This window comes from Dermacentor albipictus, unplaced genomic scaffold, assembly GCF_038994185.2.
Source record: "Dermacentor albipictus isolate Rhodes 1998 colony unplaced genomic scaffold, USDA_Dalb.pri_finalv2 scaffold_109, whole genome shotgun sequence".
Classification (NCBI taxonomy): domain Eukaryota; kingdom Metazoa; phylum Arthropoda; class Arachnida; order Ixodida; family Ixodidae; genus Dermacentor; species Dermacentor albipictus.
In genome coordinates, this window is record NW_027225663.1 from 31,169 (window position 1) to 53,714 (window position 22,546).

Genomic DNA, 22,546 nt, shown 5'->3' on the forward strand with positions numbered 1-22,546 from the left:
TGCTATGAAGCTTGATTCTGAGACACTATTAAACACTCACTCATGTCACAATGTAATAATGTACCGACAAGGGTAACAGAAAAGACAGGTACCATATTGAAACATTTCATAACCAAGTATGATAGGTGTTGCATAAAGGCAGGTGTCATTTTTTTTTTTGCGATAAGTGATCACTCCAAAAGAGTACGCATTTGGGCTGGTTGGTTCATGATTACGAGCAATAAAAACAGCGCTAAACGACGGGACGAGTGAAGGGACACAGACAACGGCGCTGACTAACAACCAAAGTGTGTTTATTTCGTCAGTCAGCATATATATGCTCCGCCGCTATCTGAAACCACAGAATCTACAGGATAGGGCATGCGCAGGGGGAATGCAATTAGTGTGACAAGAAGGCAATCTCCTTTGGAAGGAGAGAAATGGACGGGAGGCTTACACATGCATCACCACTAACGTGAATGTGGAAGGCTTCGGATATAAGGCGTGCGCGGTCATCACGATATTTTGACAGATAGGTTACACCTTCGAAGGATGGCTTGCAGCCGCATTCATTGCAATGTAGCGACAACTGACTATCTTTTGCCCGTTTTTGAAATTTGTTGAAGTGCTCACGCATGCGGTCGTTGATGCAACGCCCCGTTTGGCCGATATAAAAACGCTTGCATGAAAGAGGGATCTTGTAAACCACACAGTCACAACAGTCAGCAACAAACCTCTGTCTGTGCTGTTTTTTACAACTGTTTTTGCTGTTATTGCTTACCCTATTGACTTGGTGGCACAGGCTACCTAACTTATTTTTGGCAGTAAACAGCAACCTGACGCCTGCCCTACTGACAACCTTTTTGAGGTTGTGCGCAACCTGGTGAACATAAGGTATTACCGCAACCACCTGCCGTGAGCGATTCTCGGACAGAGCAGCTGCCGACTGCTTTCCTTTAAGGTTCGCTACGAGGCTTTCGGCGATGCTGGTCAAAAGTGGTACCGAGAACCCTGCGAGCTTCAGTCTGGCTACTTGCTTTTCGAAGCTTACATCCACTTGGTGGTCACATGACCGGATGAGGGCCGCCTTCATGCAGGAACTTGCTATACCGCGCTTGACTATCTTTGAGTGCGCGGACGAAAATGGAAGAAGGCGCTTATGAGACCGAGGAGCGTAACCCCAACATACATGATTGCTTGAGAACGTTAGCTCCAAGTCTAAGAAACGGAGTTTGTTGTCTGACGGATGCTCCGTGGTCAATTCGAAAGAATCTAGAACTGTGCGGAACAAGTCAAATATTATAGCAGCAGCAGGCTGCGCATCAGTGGCGTTCGCCGAAAGCCTCGTAGCGAACCTTAAAGGAAAGCAGTCGGCAGCTGCTCTGTCCGAGAATCGCTCACGGCAGGTGGTTGCGGTAATACCTTATGTTCACCAGGTTGCGCACAACCTCAAAAAGGTTGTCAGTAGGGCAGGCGTCAGGTTGCTGTTTACTGCCAAAAATAAGTTAGGTAGCCTGTGCCACCAAGTCAATAGGGTAAGCAATAACAGCAAAAACAGTTGTAAAAAACAGCACAGACAGAGGTTTGTTGCTGACTGTTGTGACTGTGTGGTTTACAAGATCCCTCTTTCATGCAAGCGTTTTTATATCGGCCAAACGGGGCGTTGCATCAACGACCGCATGCGTGAGCACTTCAACAAATTTCAAAAACGGGCAAAAGATAGTCAGTTGTCGCTACATTGCAATGAATGCGGCTGCAAGCCATCCTTCGAAGGTGTAACCTATCTGTCAAAATATCGTGATGACCGCGCACGCCTTATATCCGAAGCCTTCCACATTCACGTTAGTGGTGATGCATGTGTAAGCCTCCCGTCCATTTCTCTCCTTCCAAAGGAGATTGCCTTCTTGTCACACTAATTGCATTCCCCCTGCGCATGCCCTATCCTGTAGATTCTGTGGTTTCAGATAGCGGCGGAGCATATATATGCTGACTGACGGAATAAACACACTTTGGTTGTTAGTCAGCGCCGTTGTCTGTGTCCCTTCACTCGTCCCGTCGTTTAGCGCTGTTTTTATTGCTCGTAAGTGATCACTCGCCCATTTTAAGTGTCCCAGGTTAACATTTTAAAGAAGCAGGACTAATCTTACTTGTAGCGAGACATAAATCCTGCCACACTGTCGCAATTCTGGGACTGGTGCAATGTTGTAAATGAAAATGGCCCTGACGCAGCTTATGAGCAGTTTCTGTGCAAAGTTAAGTGGATTATGACAATTGTCTTCCTTAAGAAACCTCTAGTAAGTGCAGGAAACATACAAATCTGTCAATGAATTATGAACTGCTCAACAACATAAGAAAAAGTGACTAGATTTAGAGAGCATTTCTTCAAGTAAGATGCACCGACGGACTGAAAACTTGTGCAGCATTTAGAAACCCCGTGAATGAGGATAGTGACATAGCAGAGAAAAGTTATTATACTCACCTATCCAGCTCTTCTGCAGGAAGATCTGAAGAACTCTGGAAAAAATTAAAATCAGAAATTGGTCATATACCTCCACTTACTAAATTATAAAGGATGGGACGTAGTTCAAAGGTCTCGAACTCTGATGCATTTAATGATAATTTCGTCTATTTCACCCGCTTGTCTATGAATAGCAACATACCGGCAATAAAATTTCCTAATGAGCAGACCATTTTCTTAGACTGTGTTAATGAAAGTGAAGTAGTTTCGTCTTTTATGAAACCAAATAACAGCAAGTCTATTGATGCGTCAGGCATACAATTAACACGAGTTACGTATATTATTCTTGAAACTTATTGTGCGCAACAAACAGGGACGAAGAATAGAAGAAACACAAGGACGAGCGCTTTCTAACAACTGGTTTTATTTTTGAAGATCCACGTGCTTATATACTCACAGATCTGCGCAATGTAGTCATCCAGAGCACGCCTATAGCGCATATAATACACACAGATCTGCGCAAACAAGTGCTCTGGATGACTAGATCGCGCAGATCTGTGCGCGATCAAGCAGGTATACAAGCAGGTGGACCTTCAAAAATAAAACCAGTTGTTAGAAAGCGCTTGTCCTTGTGTTTCTTCTATTCTTCATCCCTGTTTGTTGCGCACAATAAGTTTCAAGATGAATTTGTTCCAACTAGGCCGACTAGCAGTCTTGCGTATATTATTGACATTAATTATCATGCGCTAGTTCATATCTTTAATACGTCTTGCAACAGGAAGCTTTCCACGTAAAATGCATTATGCAAGAGTCGCCGTTATATACAAGAAAGGTGACAGAAACGAACCTCCCAATTACCGTCCGATTTCTTTTTGGCAGTTGTTTCAAAAAGATTAGAGAAAATTTTACTTAAATGTTTCACATCCTTCACTGAACATAAAATTTAATTCATTTATTTATTTAAAGTACCTCACAGGCCCATTTAAGGGCATTGGGTAAGGGGGACAACAAAGTGTTTAAACAGGAGTAAACAATATAAATATCAATACAGGAATTCACAAGATAAGTAAAGCAACGTTCAATAAATGTTTGTCTACGCTAAGCTTTAGACAGCGTAAAAACAGTAATATCCTCATACACACAAAAAATACAAAAATTCAAGTGTGAAAAACAGGGAAGGAAAGCAGGTCAATAACATCCTTATACAATGTTCCTACAGGAAGCTTTGCAATTCTTCGCGAAAAGCGCCACAATTTAAGCATGCTATGTTATCAGGAAGACTGTTCCATACAGTTATGACACATGGCAGTGCTGATGCGTTAAATGACAGTGTATTGCCAAATATGCGCATGAAGCTATGGCTATTGTTAAGGCAGCATGACGTGCGCCCTGGTACTTCAAGCGGCAACAAATGAGTCCGTTAACATTCGTTAACAATTTCTTCTCGCTGCCCCAGGATGTGTGAAGATAAAATTGTCAGTAAGTTTGTTGTTTTTATGCATTTCGCTTTGAGATATCTTATCTGTAGAATGAAAGTAAGTTTAGAGTCAAGTATGATGCCTAAAATCTTCTGCTCTTTGTTCGCAGGTATTTGTTGCCCATGCATTTCCATATTGGGATCCGCAGCAAGAACTTTCTTCCTGGTGAAAAGAGTGCAAGAACTTTTTGGGGGGTTCACTCTAAACTTATTTTCGTCTGGCCACTTAGAAAGTCTGTTCAAGCACTGTTGTACTTGTCTCTAACACACTGTAAGGTTGCAGGATTTGAAACCTATCTGTATGTCTTCTACATAGATGGAATGTATGTATGCTTGTGTCGGTTGATTTGCCATTGTGGCAGCAGGTAGGTGACGTCCGCTGCGAAGTTCCGTGATTGTACCCCGCACCTTCCACCAAAATGTTGCAGGAGAAAGCAGGCCCACGAATGTAAAATAATGTATATTTACAAGTGAGGTTAATGACGTTCAGGCAAGTGCCAGACTTCGTCTTCCTCTCGACCAATCCAACTTCTTCCTTCACTTCACCGTAACAATATTGTAGAGATAGGACAGCCTCCTGCAAAGCTCAAACTGGTTGCAGATGATTGTTTAATTTAGACACAAATAGCTAATCATCATCATCAGCCTGGTTACGCCCACTGCAGGGCAAAGGCCTCTCCCATATTTCTCCAACAACCCCGGTCATGTACTAATTGTGGCGATGCCATCCCTGCAAACTTCTTAATTTCATCCACCCACCTAACTTTCTGCCGTCCCCTGCTACGCTTCCCTTCCCTTGGAATCCAGTCCGTAACCCTTAATGACCATCGGTTATCTTCCCTCCTCATTACATGTCCTGCCCATGCCCATTTCTTTTTCTTGATTTCAACTAAGATGTCATTAACTCGCGTTTGTTCCCTCACCCAATCTGCTCTTTTCTTATCCCTTAACGTTACACCTATCATTCTTCTTTCCATAGCTCGTTGCGTCGTCCTCAATTTGAGTAGAACCCTTTTCGTAAGCCTCCAGGTTTCTGACCCGTAGGTGAGTACTGGTAGGACACAGCTATTATATACTTTTCTCTTGAGGGATAATGGCAACCTGCTGTTCATTATCTCAGAATGCCTGCCAAATGCACCCCAGCCCATTCTTATTCTTCTGATTATTTCCGTCTCATGATCCGGATCCGCCGTCACTACCTGCCCTAAGTAGATGTATTCCCTTATGACTTCCAGTGCCTCGCTTCCTATTGTAAATTGCTGTTCTCTTCCGAGACTGTTAAGCATTACTTTAGTTTTCTGCAGATTAATTTTTAGACCCACTTTTCTACTTTGCCTCTCCAGGTCAGTGAGCATGCATTGTAATTGGTCCCCTGAGTTACTAAGCAAGGCAATATCATCCGCGAATCGCAAGTTACTAAGGTATTCTCCATTAACTTTTATCCCCAATTCTTCCCAATCCAGGTCTCTGAATACCTCCTGTAAAGACGCTGTGAATAGCATTGGAGATATCGTATCTCCCTGCCTGACGCCTTTCTTTATTGGGATTTTGTTGCTTGCTTTATGGAGGACTACGGTGGCTGTGGAGCCGCTATAGATATCTTTCAGTATTTTTACATACGGCTCGTCTACACCCCGATTCCACAATGCCTCCATGACTGCCGAAGTTTCGACAGAATCAAACGCTTTCTCGTAATCAATGAAAGCTATATATAAGGGTTGGTTATATTCCGCACATTTCTCTATCACCTGATTGATAGTGTGAATATGATCTATTGTTGAGTAGCCTTTACGGAATCCTGCCTGGTCCTTTGCTTGACAGAAGTCTAAGGTGCTCCTGATTCTATTTGCGATTACCTTAGTAAATACTTTGTAGGCAACGGACAGTAAGCTGATCGGTCTATAATTTTTCAAGTCTTTGGCGTCCCCTTTCTTATGGATTAGGATTATGTTAGCGTTCTTCCAAGATACTGGGCACGGTGGCACTGTCGACATGCGGTTCACAAATTGCCCGTTCGTCTACATTTTGCAGTTCGTCTTCGGCCTGCTACTCGACGCAGGCGATATGCGGCTCGGAACTACCGGGAGCACTGCGACTGCGCTGGACCGGCATGCAAGGAATGACTACGCACCGACGCTGCCGACACGGATCTTCGACTATCAGCTACATCACCTTACCGGCACATGCACCTACCCATCTGTTGTAGAGCGCCACCAGGAGTCTGCACAATCTGCGGCTATATATGCGTTCCACAAGGGACCCCCTGTCACTGGGCACGGTGGCACTGTCGACATGCGGTTCACAAATTGCCCGTTCGTCTACATTTTGCAGTTCGTCTTCGGCCTGCTACTCGACGCAGGCGATATGCGGCTCGGAACTACCGGGAGCACTGCGACTGCGCTGGACCGGCATGCAAGGAATGACTACGCACCGAAGCTGCCGACACGGATCTTCGACTACCAGCTACATCACCTTACCGGCACATGCACCTACCCATCTGCTGTAGAGCGCCACCAGGAGTCTGCACAATCTGCGGCTATATATGCATTCCACAAGGGTCCCCCTGTCACTGGGCACGGTGGCACTGTCGACATGCGGTTCACAAATTGCCCGTTCGTCTACATTTTGCAGTTCGTTTTCGGCCTGCTACTCGACGCAGGCGATATGCGGCTCGGAACTACCGGGAGCACTGCGACTGCGCTGGACCGGCATGCAAGGAATGACTACGCACCGACGCTGCCGGCACGGATCTTCGACTATCAGCTACATCACCTTACCGGCACATGCGCCTACCCATCTGCTGTAGAGCGCCACCAGGAGTCTGCACAATCTGCGGCTATATATGCGTTCCACAAGGGACCCCCTGTCACTGGGCACGGTGGCACTTTCGACATGCGGTTCACAAATTGCCCGTTCGTCTACAATTTGCAGGTGAGAAAACGGTTTGGGAAATGCCTCCGTTCAAGTGACCGTTTCTTGCTGGTGTTGCCGTGCCCATGGCAGTATATGGCTGTGTGTGAATCATGCATGACATACTTTAAGAAGCTATTGTTGATGGGCGGAGATATTGAAAGCAACCCCGGCCCTGGCCTCACGCAAATCGCCAAATAACTTACCGAAATTGCTTCCGACATTAAAGATATCAAAGAAAAGTGACTAGCAGATATAGAGAGCAAGCTTGACCTCATTACGAAACTCGAAGCTGAAGTGACCGCGTGTCATACTGAAATGGCTTCTATGAATAAGATAATTAAGAGTCTTGAAGAAAAAATAGACGACATCGAAAACCGTAGCAGAAGGTCAAACTTAATTGTTTATGGCCTACCAGAAATGGAAGAAGAAACAAGCGAAGCGCTAGAAGAGGCCGTAAATGAGGAAATAATCGCAAAAATCCTTGAACTCGAACCTGTGGCCATTGAGCGCATACATCGTTTAGGAAGACGAGGACCGAACAAGACGAGGCCAGTGATATTTAAGTTACTAGACGCAAGAGATAAAAGTGTCATACTAAAAAACTGCTTTAAACTAAAGAAATCAGACCTCTCAATAGGGGAAGATTTTTCGCGAAAAGTTAGAGAGACCCGAAAGAAACTCTGGAACAGTGCACAGGCAAACCGCGGAAATAAAGACAAGGTGTCGTTAGCGTACAACAAACTATTCATTAACAACCGTATTTTCATCTGGGATGACGAAAAGAATGACATGGTAGAGATAAAGAAGCACGATAAAATGGAGCAAAAAAAGAACGCGAATGTGGAAAAAGGAAAAAACGAAGTAAACCGCCCAGCAACACGCCAATACCAGCGCAAGAAAAAATAACGTTGTTAAACGTCAACGCTCGAAGTATCTTAAATAAGGTGCAGCCATTTGAAAACTTATTGCTCGATCGTGAGCCAGATATAGTGGCAGTCACCGAAACATGGTTATCATTGTCTGTCTCAAGTCATGAAGTCACTCCCCCAAACTACGTACTGGTTCGCAAAGATAGGCAATCACGTGGTGGAGGCGTGGCGCTAGCAATAAAGAAATCAATCCCACTGGTCATTCTTCCAGAGGTAGCTGATGCCGAGGCAATCTTTTGTAAGATTAACACTAAAGGCACAAGTATAGTTGTTGGTTGCCTATATCGAAGCCCCGTATATGGACACGAATGCATAATTGCCATACAAGAATATTTGCAGCAACATGCTCGAAATTGTCATGTTATTCTTATGGGTGATTTTAACCTTGCCGACCTTAACTGGTCTACCATGCAGTACACAACAAAGGCTTCAGAAGCCCTTCTCGATATGATGTTAAATTTCAACTTACGCCAAATTGTGGAATACCCCACAAGGGTGCAGAACGAGTCTCAGAGTATACTTGACCTTATCTTACTAAGTAGTAACTTTCTCTTAGAACAAGTGAAGTTAGAAGTAATAGAAGGAATATCCGATCACAATATTCCGATGTGTATCTTACCACTAGATTACAAAATATCAGTGCAAACCACAGCCCAAACTATAATCAATTTCAACAAAGCAGATGACGCCCACATACAAACCTATTTATCTCACGAATTCCAAGAGTTTTCAGCATTGGCCTCAGATCCTTTGTCTGATATAAATGTTGTCTGGATGTGTTTTAAAGACATAGTGTCCCACTGTGTAACCCCTTTTATTCCTGTTAAATCGAAAAAACCCTTGAAAAATAACCCATGGATTACTCGGGAAGTAATACATGCAAAACGCCAACTCAAAAGGTTACGCAAAGCTAGCAAGGCAACAGGCAATACTCCATCTAAGACCCCTAGGCTAGCGCTTGCAGCAAAAAATTTCAAACAGAAATCCAAAGAAGCGAAACACCATTACTTCAACACCGTACTCCCCAGCTTTATAAAGAACAATCCACATAGATTCTGGAACCACTTTCGCCAAAAAAACACACTCGTAACTCAGCTCTCGTCAAGTGAAAAAGCGGATAAAGCCAACAGATATAACCAATTCTTCCGTTCAGTCTTCACAAACGATAATGGCGTCATGCCGGACTTAGTTCCACGAACTGTTTCCACTATCAACCCACTCGTTATCACAGACGCTGGTATTCTTAACCTTCTTCTTGCCCTAGACACTAAAAAAGCATGTGGTCCGGACAATATACCCAACCAATTTCTTAAAAGGTACGCACAGTGGTGCAGCAGATACCTCGGCCTTATTTTCCGTAAATCCCTATCGACATCAAAACTACCCAAAGATTGGAAAATAGCTAAAATTATTCCGATCTACAAGTCGGGAGAAAAATCCGATGAATCAAATTTCAGACCAATATCGTTAACGAATACGGCATGCAAACTACTCCAACATATAATTCTAAAACATTTAACAATTTTTTTTGAAAACGAAGGCATCCTGTCCCCTAACCAGCATGGTTTTCGCAGGGGTTTATCGACCATAACTCAATTAACAGAAGTCATACACGATCTCGCGTTGGGTATTGACAATCATGGCCAAACGGACCTAATCCTACTTGATTTTTCTAAAGCGTTTGATTGTGTTTGTCACACCAAACTAATAAATAAACTAAAAAGCATTATCGGAGACACAGAAATTGTTGCTTGGGTTCGTGGGTTTTTGTTTAATAGGTGTCAGTTTGTTATTTTCGAACATACAACATCAGATATAGTATCCGTTACGTCAGGAGTACCACAGGGCTCCGTGCTTGCGCCCTTGTTATTTCTCATGTATATTTATGATATAACCTCTAACATAGACTGTAAAATAAAGTTATTCGCGGATGACTGTATCATTTATAGAGAAATTAAAAATGATCAAGATCACTACTCCCTTAACAAACACTTAGTAGTATTGCGGAATGGTGCTCAGACTGGCAGATGATAATCAATGTAAAAAAATCGGCATGTATGACCATAACGAGGAAAAAAGAATCTTCAGACTTTTGCTACACCATAAATGGTACAGTTTTGACTAAAGTACAAAAATATAAATATCTAGGCTTAATAATAATGTCAGACGTAAGGTGGGACGAGCATATTCAACACATTGCCTCATCTGCTATGCAAAAGTTATTTTTCCTTCGCAGATCACTTCAACTCGCACCCTTGTCAACCAAACTCCTAGCATACAAAACATTCATTAGGCTGATCCTCGAATACGGCAACACTGTATGGTTCCCTCACACCCAAACTAACATAAAGAAAATAGAAACAATACAAAGGAAAGCCATTCGATTTATCCATAACAAATTTAGACGTGAAGACTCTCCCTCTAATCTTCTAGCAATTTCTGGGCTCCTTACGCTCGAAGCACGAGCGAAACAGGCACGTTTGAAATTTCTTTATCAACTTTTGCATAATTCTTTCAAAATTGACATTTTAAATTACATTTCTTATTCACAAACACGACCTACCAGGCACAAACACACAAACACCTTAGTAGAATATAAATGTAATAATAATGTGTTTAAATATTCCTTTTTTCCGGTTGCCATCCGTGAATGGAATATGTTATCACCTCTCACCACTAACACAGAGTCACTGTCTCAGTTTGAATTAAAAATTTAAAAAATTGTTTAGCAGGTTAAAATTGCTAGTACTATTATTGATCGTGCAAACCACATGTACTTGTGCTCTGTGTATGTAGTCTGGTATGCAGCGTAGAATGCCTCAATTGTCATTTCTTGTTTTTTTTTTTTTGAAAGTTCGCATGTACTTGTGTTTGATGTATACATTTTTGTTGTGAAAATTGTTTATGTTTTAAGGTGCAAAACTGACGTTATACATGTATTGATACTTAACATTATCAGTGTTCTTTGTTCATGTACATATATATAATGCCCTCCTGCTATGGTCTCAGTAGAGACTGGCAGTATTGTAAATAAATAAATAAAATACCGGTACGCTCGATGTCATAAGGCATTGCGTATACAGGGTGGCCAGTTTCTCTAGAACAATTTGTCCACCATCCTTCAACAAATCTGCTGTTACCTGATCCTCCCCAGCTGCCTTCCCCCTTTGCATATCTCCCACGGCTTTCTTTACTTCTTCAGGCGTTACCTTTGGGATTTCGAATTCATCTAGACTATTTTCTCTTCCATTATCGTCGTGGGTGTCACTGGTACTGTATAAATCTCTATAGAACTCCTCAGCCACTTGAACTATCTCATCCATATTAGTAATGATATTGCCGGCTTTGTCTCTTAACGCATACATCTGATTCTTGCCAATTCCTAGTTTCTTCTTCACTGCCTTCTCTAAAACTGCACTGATATGGATAAAGAATTATTTGACTGAAAAAAGTGTAAAAGGTGACGGTTTAACATTTTTTTCAAAAAGTTTGCAAGTACAAATTGTGAGGGCAATTAGGCAGTAACTTGTTTCTAATGTGGGGTCTTCACCTTGTTTTAAAATCAGGTCAAAGGATTCTTTACCATCTTACCGTATGCATGAGCAGTGTTTGTAATTAACCTTATGTTAAAATCCAGTATATTGTTGCGAAAATAGTATAGCACAGGCCCCTTTCTTTCCACAAATGTGGGTTCCTCGATGCGGGGGAAGTCTTTGTGTGGAAATAACCACAACAGTGCCTCGGGCATGTTCTCCCGCCCGGCCAATGCTGCCATACCTGACGGTCACTTCATGCATGTGTCGCACCCTCTTCTCACGCTCGGCTGTACGGGACGTGAAAAATTGATTACTTTTGGGCAAATTTATTTTTTATGCGGAGTATTTTCACAACCATTCTTGGACTCTTAAACTCTGGCCCTTATTGGATCCTGTCGGCCAGCCCGATGGGTCGAAATAGGCCATTGGTGGAGAAGCCTGCACCTCCCGCCGACCCGCGGGTCCCTTGAATGCTGCGGAAACTCGTTTAAGGAATGGTCCGAGAAGTTTTGGAGAGAGCAAGGAGACAGCAGCACACAGGCGGGACTTCACCACCTGCCGGTCAGGCATGCCGTCGACGATCGGTGTGTCATCGTTTTGTTTTTGATATGAGTAGAGCATAAATCTAAATTCTAAGTTAATAAACCTAGTTATTCAAATGGGACTTCCCGTCTTCGTATCTGCGGATCTGGCCTTGCCCCTGCCTGAACTCATCCCCTCTCATTGTTGTCTCCCTGGTGAGCTGATGCGTCAGAAAAGTAACAACTGCGTCACTTCACTACAACATTCCCTAGATGTCTAAGAAAGCTAAGGTAGTTCCTCTTCACAAAAAGGGTGACAACGCTGGTCTCTAACTATCATCCTATATGTATTTTATCTTCAATTAGTGAAGTTGTAGAAGAGTTATTGCTTTACCGTATTAACAACTACCTTAAATTTAGCTTGCTGAAACCTAGTCATTTCAGTATAAGTTCAGGAAGTTCACCTAACTTGGCTTTGCTAACATCAACTGATTATATTATTATTCACTTGATCTCGGGTACATGTGGGCTCAGCCTTTTAAGACTACTAAAACCTTTGATACAATGAACCATAATGTTCATCATCAGCAGCAGCAGCCTATTTTGTGTCGACTCCAGGATGAAGGCCTCTCCCTGCGATCTCCAATCACACCTGTCCTGCACCAACCAATTCCAACTAGCGCCCGTGAATTTCCCAATTTCATCGCCCACCCCTCTTCTGCCGTCCTCGACTGTGCTTCCCCTCTCTTCGCACCCATCCTGTAACCCTAATGGTCCGCCGGTTATCTAACCTGCACATTAAGTGACCTCTTTCTGTCTCATAACGTTATGCCTAGAATTCTTCGTTACATTGCTCTTTGCGCAGTCTTTAACTTGTTTTCAAGCTTCATTGTCAGTCTACAAGTTTCCGCCCGATATGTCAGCAGTAGATAAAATGCACTGATTGCACACCTTCCTTATCAATGATAATGGTAAGTTTCCAGTCAGGTAATGACAATGTCTGCCGCATGTGCTCCAACCCATTTTCATTGTGTGAATTACGTTCTCATGATCAGGGTTCCCTGTGATTAATTGTCCAAGGTAAATGCACTCGTTCACAGACTCCAGAGGCTGACTGACGATCCTGAACTCTTGTTCCCTTGTCCGGCTATTCATGAGTATCTTTGTTTTGCACATATTAATCTTCAACCCAATTCTTACTCTCTCTGTTCAGGTCCTCAATCATTTGTTCTAACTCAACTCCAGTGTTGCTGAACAAAATGTCATCTGCAAACCAAAGGTTGCCGAGATATTCACAGCCGATCCTTACTCCTGAATCGTCCCAAATTAATAGCTTGGATACTTCTTCTAAGGACGCAGTGAACAGCATTGGAGAGATTGCGTCTCCTTGTCTGGCCTCTTCCTTTATAGGTATCTCCCTGCTTTTCTTGTGGAGAATAAAGGCACCTAAAGAGTTTCCGGTATATTTACGTAAGCGTTCAGTACTCCTTGATTACGTAATGCCTCTATGGCTACTGTTATCTCTACTGAATCAAATGCCTTTTCGTAATTTATGAAAGCCATATAGAGAAGTTGATCATACTCTGCGGATTTCTCAATTACCTGATCGATGACATGGATGTTATCCATTGTAGAGTATCCCTTCCTGAAGCTAGCCTGTTCCGTTGGCTGGGAAAAGCTTAGTGTTGCCTTTATTTTATTGCGAGTTATCTTGGTGAATATTTTATATAAAACTGGGAGTAAGCTAATGGGCCTATGGTTTTTCAATTCTTTAAAGTCTCCCTTTTTGTGGATCAGTATGTTTGCATCCTTCCAGTTTTCTGGGACCCTTGAAGTTTGATCTATATAGATACGAGTATCGCTTCTGCTGTGTAAACAGGAAGCTCCCCCATCGGTAACGATCTTCACAGCACAGCCGTACCTGAGTAAAGTGAATGGAGGGACACACACTAGATAAGAAAGGATTGGGAGACCTGCGTGATGCACTATAGTACTGTGCATGCACATTTCCCGAGCGTCACCACATTTTTGGATCTGATTTGATTGCAGATTACGCAGCTGAAACAAGACTTACTACGAAAGGTAAATTTGGCTAGAGATGAGTTTTACAGCTTGAATCTTGAAGAATTTATTTCTAGCGATCCTAAAAAGTTCTGACTGCATCTAAGCCAGAGAAGACAACAGATACAAAGCATTAACGTCAACGGAATTGAAATAGAGGATGCGCACTGCATTGCTGAATACTTCAATGTATATTTTCAAAGTGTGTTTACAGAACGTGATGAGTGTGAACTTTCCAGTGCAAGTAGCCCATCGGTAGATAATATTTTAATCAGTCGCGAAGGTGTCCTGGCATTGCTTCTAAATATAAATACTATTAAGAAGTCAGCAGGGCCCGATAACATTCCTAATGCTTTCTTGAGGCGATATTCTGAGTAATTATCTGAATTCATTTCTAATCTTTTCCAGTTATCCTTAAAATTAGGTGCAATACCATCAGTCTGGAGTAAAGCACGTGTTGTGCCGGTACACAAGAAAGAAGACCGCCAATCTGTTTCAAATTACCGTCCTATATCTATTACTAGCTCGTGTTGTAAGCTAGTGGAACATATTTATTTATTTATTTATTTATTTATTTATTTCAGAATACTGCAGGCCATTGCTTGACCCAAGCAGGAGTGAATTTACATTGTTACATAACCAAGAGCATAAAATGTATACAATGTTAGCAGCACACATATATCAAAAGAATAAACCAAAAGAATAAAATTGAACAATATTAGCAGCATACGGATACCAAAAGAATAAAATTATACAATATTAGCAGCACAAGGATACAAAACATACAAAACATTAAAAAGATAGTTTCGACAGCCTCAAAAAGACTATGGTTACTGCGGCAACGTCTGAAGCACTGTACAAGCAAGACGAAACTAGTTGGTTATACTTCACTGGTGTGTCCTCTACTTGAATATGGTGATGTCATTTGGGAGCCGCACACTAAAACTGATACAGAAAAGCTGGAAAAAGTACAAAAAAAAGCACTCAGGTTTATTTTTAATGCCTACGGAAGACAAGTATCACTATCTGATCTCCGTTCAAGGTCTGGCCTTCCAACACTGGAGGAACGCCGTAAGCTACACCGTCTGAAGATGCTTTACACGATAGTGAACGGCCAAACTAAAATGAATTTTGACGAATACTTACAGTTTAACACGTGTAGAAGTACCCGCGGAAAGCACGAACTTACCCTTATTGTACCCCAGGCTAGAACTATCGCTTATCAATTTTCATTTTTTCCTAGAACGATAAGAGAATGGAACAGGCTTCCACAAGAGGTAAAGAACAAACGTACTGTTGACTCATTCTTATCGGCTATTTCTCAGTTGTGAGCGAAGTACGCAATTCCTTTCGTACCGAATTTTTATTCAACTCATGTCATTAGTTTCAGAGATATTGTTCTGCGCAGTAGCGTACAAGTATGATCTGTGAAACACTGTGTGTGAGCTTGCTGTGTTCGAATTTTATTTTGACATTTTCTTTGCTTGTACAGTATCCCTTTGAATTTTCTACGTACCACTCCTGCTTTGGCTGCTAAAAAGCAGCTGGCAGTATTTTCAAATAAATAAATAAATAAATAAATATCAGGTAAGTAGACGATGTAACGCATCAGAAAAATTTTTTGAGGAAAAAACAGATGCCGGTAACGAATTCCAATCTTGCACTTTTCTAGGGAAAAAACTGTACTTAAAGCTGTTAGTTTTGGCGAAGATAGGAGCAAGTGAACGCTCATGAACGCTCCGAGTCCTTCTCACTAGAGGACGCTTAATGCATTCTGGAAGCTGGAGCTTATTTTTTCCTGTTAAACTATTGTTCAAGAATATCAATCTATTAATCTTTCTGCGGGTTTCTAGTGTATGAATGCTATTTGAGATCATTAACTGCGAAGGAGTCTTCCCTTTTGTATTTTCCGTTTATAAACCTAACCGCTTTCCTATTGACTTTTTCAAGGATCATTATATCTTTTTTTGTGTATGGGTCCCACACTACTGAAGCATATTCAAGTAAAGACCGCACACAAGTTTCGTAAGCCAATTTTTTTATGTGTGCAGGGGCAGTTTTTAGCTTTCTTCATAAAACCTATAGCTTTCGAAGTGCAGATGTAGCAATATTAGTAATGTGAGCCGACCATTTTAACTTATTGTCGAGTGTTATGCCTAAATATTTATATTTGTCAACTTCCAAAATCATGTTGCCGCGAAGAAAGTAAGGAAGCAAAATGGGAGACTTTTTTCTAGTTCCGTAAGAGAACAGTTTTTTCACTATTAAGTTCCATAGCCCATTTCAGACACCATTCTTCAATAGCAAAAACTGCTTTTTGAACAGAGATGTGGTCATGTTCAGATGAAATTTGTTTAAACACAACACAGTCGTCTGCAAACTACTTAACAGAGACATCTTTAGGAACAACCGCAACTAAATCATTTACATATATTAAAAACAAAGGTCCCAGCACACTTGCCTGAGGAACTCCTGAATGAACATTAACACTAGAAGCGGTCTTATTAATTTCCACATCTTGCCGTCTGTCTGTAAGGTAGTCTTGAATCCATCGAATAATAAAAAATGGTATTGGCGGCGAGGAGTTACGGAGTCGCCATCTATCGGAGGCGCCTCGCTGGCGTAGTATGAGGGATCACGTGGCGCGTTCCTCATAGGTTTTGCTGTCAGTGCTCACTGAAAACACCATGCGCGAGCTCTCCCGGACATTTCTGTAAGTACTTTCGAAACGAGAGAAGTTTCTTACAGTCAAATAATAAGCTTGGGCAAACTGAAAGCACACAATCGTTTACAGACGCTATCTCTTTACCGAATACGTACAGCGAACGCGACTGCGCACGGTCGCCGCAATGGAGTCTCCCGAACCGGCTTCTTGCGTGAAAGGTAGGTAAACGCTGGGAGCAAACTATGTGAAATATGTTCTTATAGTGTTTGTATAACTAAATGGAGTGTAATAGAAAGAAGCCTCAATGCAGCGATCGCGCAGCTTCGCAGCGACCGACTGCGCGTCTGCATGCTTGTCCGCGCACTGTGTCGCTTTCTCCGCGCGCGCATTTTCACACCGTGCCATGAGCTTTAGGCCGCAGAATATGAGCATTTGACAGTATACAAGCAACCATTGTTGCGTGGGCGCTATCAGAGCTGTTAAAAAATAATTTCATTGTAGAGACTTCGACGCCTACGGGGACTGTGATGTGCCGTCGCAACGATTCAATCTTTTTTTTTTCTTCTAAATTCTTCGACCTTTCAATACTATTTCTCGAGTTGCGTCGCACTGTATGTTTATCGGTGTTCTCAGCGTGCAATTTCCCATTGCTCCTTTTTTGTAATCCAGTGCATTAATTCATAACACAAACATAACCATGTGCCATGCTTTTTTAAATGTGCTTCTTACCGCTCCCTTTCCACTCCACTGAACTTGCCAGTATCTATAGCATCGACAAGTTCATCGACAAGCATCGACAGCGGACTCGGGCGAGCGTCTCAGTGCGCGTTTTCAGAACATCACAGACCGGGCGCCGTAGCAGAAATCTTCCTCGCGTCTGTGCTTGCTGCATACCCGAGTTCTAGCCGATGACTGTTTGCCGGTTTTATGTTTCGCGAGTCAATCTTCACGCAGCTTCTTGTCCTGCGGCTACGTGTGAATAAGCCTGACACCGGCCTCCGTTACGTGCGTTTGGCCCTGCGGCACCTAGCAGTAGCCTACCATGTTGCGCGCCTTCAAAGGCAGCCACTACCTATTGTAGTGCTTTCAAGCGTTGTAAAGGAGACACTCGAAGCGGGAAAATTTCGCCACTAAACGACCGCAGCGTACGAGGGAATTTAAACTCGTTTTCAGCAAGCTTCAGCGCGCCCGAAGCAGCCGACGCGGCCGCTATATCCACGTGATCTCTCCTAGCACGTCACGCCGACGGTGGCGCCAGCTTTTCCAGTGGTGGAGCTCGAGGCCAATACCCATACATTCCATCTTATAGAGAAGTTTGCCATGTGGCAGCTTATCGAAGGCCTTGCTAAAATGAAAGAAAACCACGTCCGTTTGCCCGGACATATCAAGCACCCGCGCAAATTCATGTACAGACAAAACAGTCTGAGTAACTGTAGATAACCCCTGCCGAAACCCGTGCTGATTATCCAACAAAAGATTATGATCGCTCAGGAACTTTCGCAGGTAACCGGCTACAATATGCTCCAACATCTTACAGCAAATGGATGTTACGGAAACAGGCCGATAATTTGAAACAGACAATCGATCACTTTTTTTATATACGGGAACCACCCGTGCTATTTTCCATTGTGAAGGAATTTTTCCGTTTGCTAATGAGAGTTTAAAGATGTCTGTGAGGCAGCCCGGTATTTGTTCTGCGTAACACCTCAAAAATGCATTCGGAAGACTATCGGGTCCAGCGGATTTTTTAGTGTCCAGTTTCAAGAGCATCGCCAGAACACCCTCACGAGTTACTTCAATGCCATCCTCTGGTGCAGCCACTGCTTTTATTTCATATTCATCTAATTCTGAAAACACCTCGTAGACATACTGATTAAAATTCTCAGCTATTTCGGCAGCATCAGTGATAATCTTGTCCCTAACTTTTATTTTAGTAAGTGCATCTTTGGGTTTACTCAAATGCTGCCAAAATTTCTTCAGATCAGTCTTTAGAAACTCTGCTATTGTGTGTGTAAAATATTTAGTCCTGGCGCAGCTCACCTTTGATAATAGGTCATGTTTGATTTCTATAAAAAGTGGCGTTGACGTCCCCTGCTTCTTACGATATCTCTTAAGTCTACGCTTAAGGGGGGAAGCGGGGATCAGATCGCGATTTTCGCGAAAAAAATCGATTTTTGAAAAGTACGCTTTTCAGAATCTACAGCATCATTTCTATCTTGTACTGAAATATTTCACCGAAAAACAAACTCTAAGCACTTAAAATAAATATATTTGTCGGTGGCGGCGTCCACAAATCCGCCCGAAATCGCGAAAAAGCCGCGAAGTTCAACGCGCGACTGCTCGGCTTTCCCGCCACGGAGCGCCGCCATTTTGGTATCGTTGGAAAGCCCGACTCTTTGACTCTTTGTCCCAGCCCTTCCCTTCCTCCCCTGCCAGCCAGCAAGCGCACAAAAAAAGAAAAACAGGAGAGTGGCAGCACGGAGCAGCCAATGGCTGCCGCGCCCCGATTGGCTCTGCGCCGCGGCTCGTTGTAAGGCGCCTCCTCATTGGTCGACGCCGCGCCATAATGGCGGCCGAGGCAAGGAGCGCAAGGAGCGTCTGCTTTTGTCCGCTGCTGGGAAGCCTTTCTGGACTTTCCTTCTCTTGTGTATCGAGGACGTCGACCACGTGCAATGGATCCGCGCACGTTCGAAAAGAAGTACCGGACGAAGCATGCCTACGGGAAGCGGAAACGCAAGCCCGTCACAGCAAGGAAGAAGCTGCAATTGTCAGCAGGTGGTTCGGCCGAGCCGAGCGTCCGTTCAGAATCGGCGGAGTACGCGCCCAACGTGCTGTGCGATCTCTCGCCCAACGTGCTGCGGGATCTTGCGCCGAGTCGAGCACCAGCCAGCGATAGTGAGACGAACCATGACCTTTTGCCGTCGAAGCGCGGGCGCAGTGTTACTTCACCGGTGACGATCGACATGCCAGTGAGTCTCGCCGTACGCGAGCGTCCCGTCGCAAGTTCGTCCAGCACAGATCACGGAGTGAGCTTGCAGCGGTCATCGCCGCCCGACTGCAGAGCATCGGAGACGCGCTTCCGCGGTGAGTCGTTCAACGCCAAGATGTCTCCGCAGCCAACAACCGCAAGTGAAGGCAGTCCCATGCCATCGACGAGTTCCGGCGCTTCGACGGAGCTGCAACGCGGGCGCACGCTCGCTGCCGCGCATGCGCCGGCGGCCGACCTTGCCGCTCATCGCAGTGTTGACTGTTCGCCCAGTGAACGTCGCACTATTCAAGCTCACCTGGAAACACGATTTGTGTCCACGGAAACTGCAGAACTGCAAGCGTCGAGAGTTCGCGAATCGCTTCGCGCGGTTTCAGCAACGGAGCGCAAGTTCGGGCTGACTGGCTCACAGGAAAATGCCATTCCCGCACCTCCAGAAGAGGAATTTATGCTTGTTCAAGTTGCTGCTTTGAACTCGCTGATTGGTTCCCTGCTTTGCCCAACTTGTCAGCAGCCCGGCCTAGCAGTGCACCGCGAGACTGAACTGGGACTAGCTGTGAAGATGGTACTTTCATGCATTTCCTGTGGTAGTACCCTACAGTCTGAGTGGTCCTCACAAAGGAAGAGCGGCTCTAGAGCTTTCGAGGTCAACATCAGAGCTATGCAAGCAATAAAGAGCATTGGGAAAGGACCAACTGCTCTTAATGACTTCTGGGCCACCATGAATGTCTCGCATCGTGGGTTACACCACAAAACATATGATGGGCACCTCAAAAAGACTTTCAAGCCTGCCGCAGCGGCAGCTGCACACAACATCTTCACAGAGGCTGTAGAGGCAGTGAAAAAGGTGTACACTGAAATGGAGACAACATTTTCAAAGAACATAACAGTAGTGTATGATGGCACATGGTTGACACGCGGCCACAGCTCCCATACCGGCGTAGGCTGTATAATTGATTTCCATACAGGGCTTGTGTTGGACTGCATAGTTCTGTCCAACTTCTGCCTTGGGTGCAGCCGACAGCCAGCAGAAAGTGACCCCAACTATGCTGAATGGAAGCAGCAACACCAGTGCCAGAAAAACACTGATGTGAATTCTGGAAGAATGGAGGTTGAGGCTGCACTACAGCTCTTCAGGCGCTCCTTGAGCAGAAATGATTTACGGTACACAAATATAGTTTGTGATGGGGACAGCCGCATGTTTCGCACTCTATGTGATGAAGAAGTTTATGGTTTTGTGCAGCTATCTAAAGAGGACTGCATAAATCATGTGAAAAAACGAATGGGGGCTGCACTTCGCTCTTTGGTGGCCAAGGCAAAGAAAGGAGAGCCACTAGGTGGAAAGGGGGGCCTGACACAGCAGCTCATCAAAAAACTGACGAACTACTATGGCCTTGCTCTGCGGAACCACTCAGAAGTCGAGGAAATGCAAAGGGCAGTAATGGCGACGTACTACCACATCACATCAACAGATGATGAGCCCCATCATGAGCTGTGTCCCCCTGGCCCCCTTAGCTGGTGCAACCACCGATCAGCTGAGGCAGAAGGGCAGCCAGCACCAGCTCACAAGTACAAGCTTTCAGCTAAAGTTGCTGAAGCACTCCTGCCTGTGTACCAGCGCCTCTCAGACCCTCAGTTGCTGGCCCGGTGCAGAGGAGGCAAAACTCAAAACGCGGCTGAGAGTCTCCATTCAGTGATATGGTCACTAGTATCAAAAGACCAGCATGCCTCACTGTTTGCCGTGGAAACAGCAGTGCACGAGGCAATTTCAAAGTACAACTCGGGCAGTCTGAAAGCTTATTCAGACCTGTGCACAACATTGGGCCTGCGCCCTGGTGCCCTCTCTCTTCAGCGGGCTGTCGAGAAAGACTCCCAGCGAATGAAGAAGGCACGCAAAGTCCATCTCCTGAAAGGACAGAGGGCTAAGAAGTCACCTGCTGCCAAGGACACCAAGTTTTACAATGCAGGAGCATTCTAGACAGTGTGTGCCAGTATGGAACTTTGAGGCTTGTTTTCTCAAAAGTTTGTTTTGGGCTTATCACCTCGCTCGTGGAAAGCATAGCACGGCAATGGGAGCACGGATTTTAATCCTGTTTGTTTTGCTGCAATTGCTGAAGCGTGCCTTATGTCAAGACAGTCTCAGATTTACCATTTAGCCTCACCATTTTTTTATTACACAATAATTGGAGCATGATACATTCTAAACATAAAGAGAAGGTGCATACTATATCGTTTAGAAGAAGAGCAGAGAAATTTAAAAAGAAATTAAGAGAATCTTGACTTAGACTATACTTCTTAGTAACTATTAAAAACATTTACAGACCCATAACCCATTTTGCTGTCACGCTAGGCTTTCCACGAGCAAGCAACATGTGAGCAATATATAAATAATGATAAAATAAAAACTACTGAAGATATTATTGTGAAACTTTGCAGCTGCCTGTTTGATGCTATTTCGAACCTGTATGCCAAATTTCATCACTCTAAGATAAAAAATGAAAAAGTTTGTTCCGATCCCCTCATCCCCCCTTAAAGTGTATAATTTCACAAGTAATCCATGGATGTTTCTGCTTTTTAAGTATTTTTCTGTTTGGAACGTATTTTTTAATGCAATGCCTAAGCACATTAGCGAAACTTTGCCAAGAGCTTTCCAGATAATCACATGTAATCCCAACATTTTCTTCAATATAGTCAATAATCGCCACATCGTCAGCTCTACTAAATTCCTTAACTGTAGCGACATCAAGCACACGTGTTTTTGAGTTGCCGACCTTCCAGGAAAAAGAAATTAACTTATGGTCAGATATGCCGGGTTCAATTGTAACAGTTCCTTGTCTGAATCCTTCACTAATGAACAGCAAGTCAAGAATTGATGTTCCGCGAGTACATTCACTAACTATTTGGTCAAGACCAAGAGCAAGCATAACATCAAGGATTCTATCGCTCGTATGCGATAATCCAAAAGACAGATTGTTCCAATTTATTAAAGGCAAATTAAGGTCACCCGTTACAATAACATTC

General features: G+C 43.7%; 2 protein-coding genes across 9 annotated transcripts in view; one reads left to right on the top strand and one right to left on the bottom strand.

The window, feature by feature from the left end:
• The window catches only part of LOC139053394 (uncharacterized), a 54,929-nt gene that overhangs the window by 22,080 nt on the left and 10,303 nt on the right, over nt 1-22,546 (bottom strand). For all 8 annotated transcript variants that reach the window (XM_070530411.1, XM_070530412.1, XM_070530408.1 and 5 more), the window contains one exon: nt 2,459-2,493. The gene's annotated coding sequence lies outside the window, so the exon portion shown is untranslated. The remainder of the gene's footprint in view (nt 1-2,458; nt 2,494-22,546) is intronic.
• LOC139053392 (uncharacterized) lies at nt 19,212-22,047 on the top strand. The gene has a single exon (XM_070530405.1). The coding sequence runs from the start codon at nt 19,212-19,214 to the stop codon at nt 21,501-21,503; it is 2,292 nt and encodes a 763-aa protein (XP_070386506.1). The 3' UTR covers nt 21,504-22,047.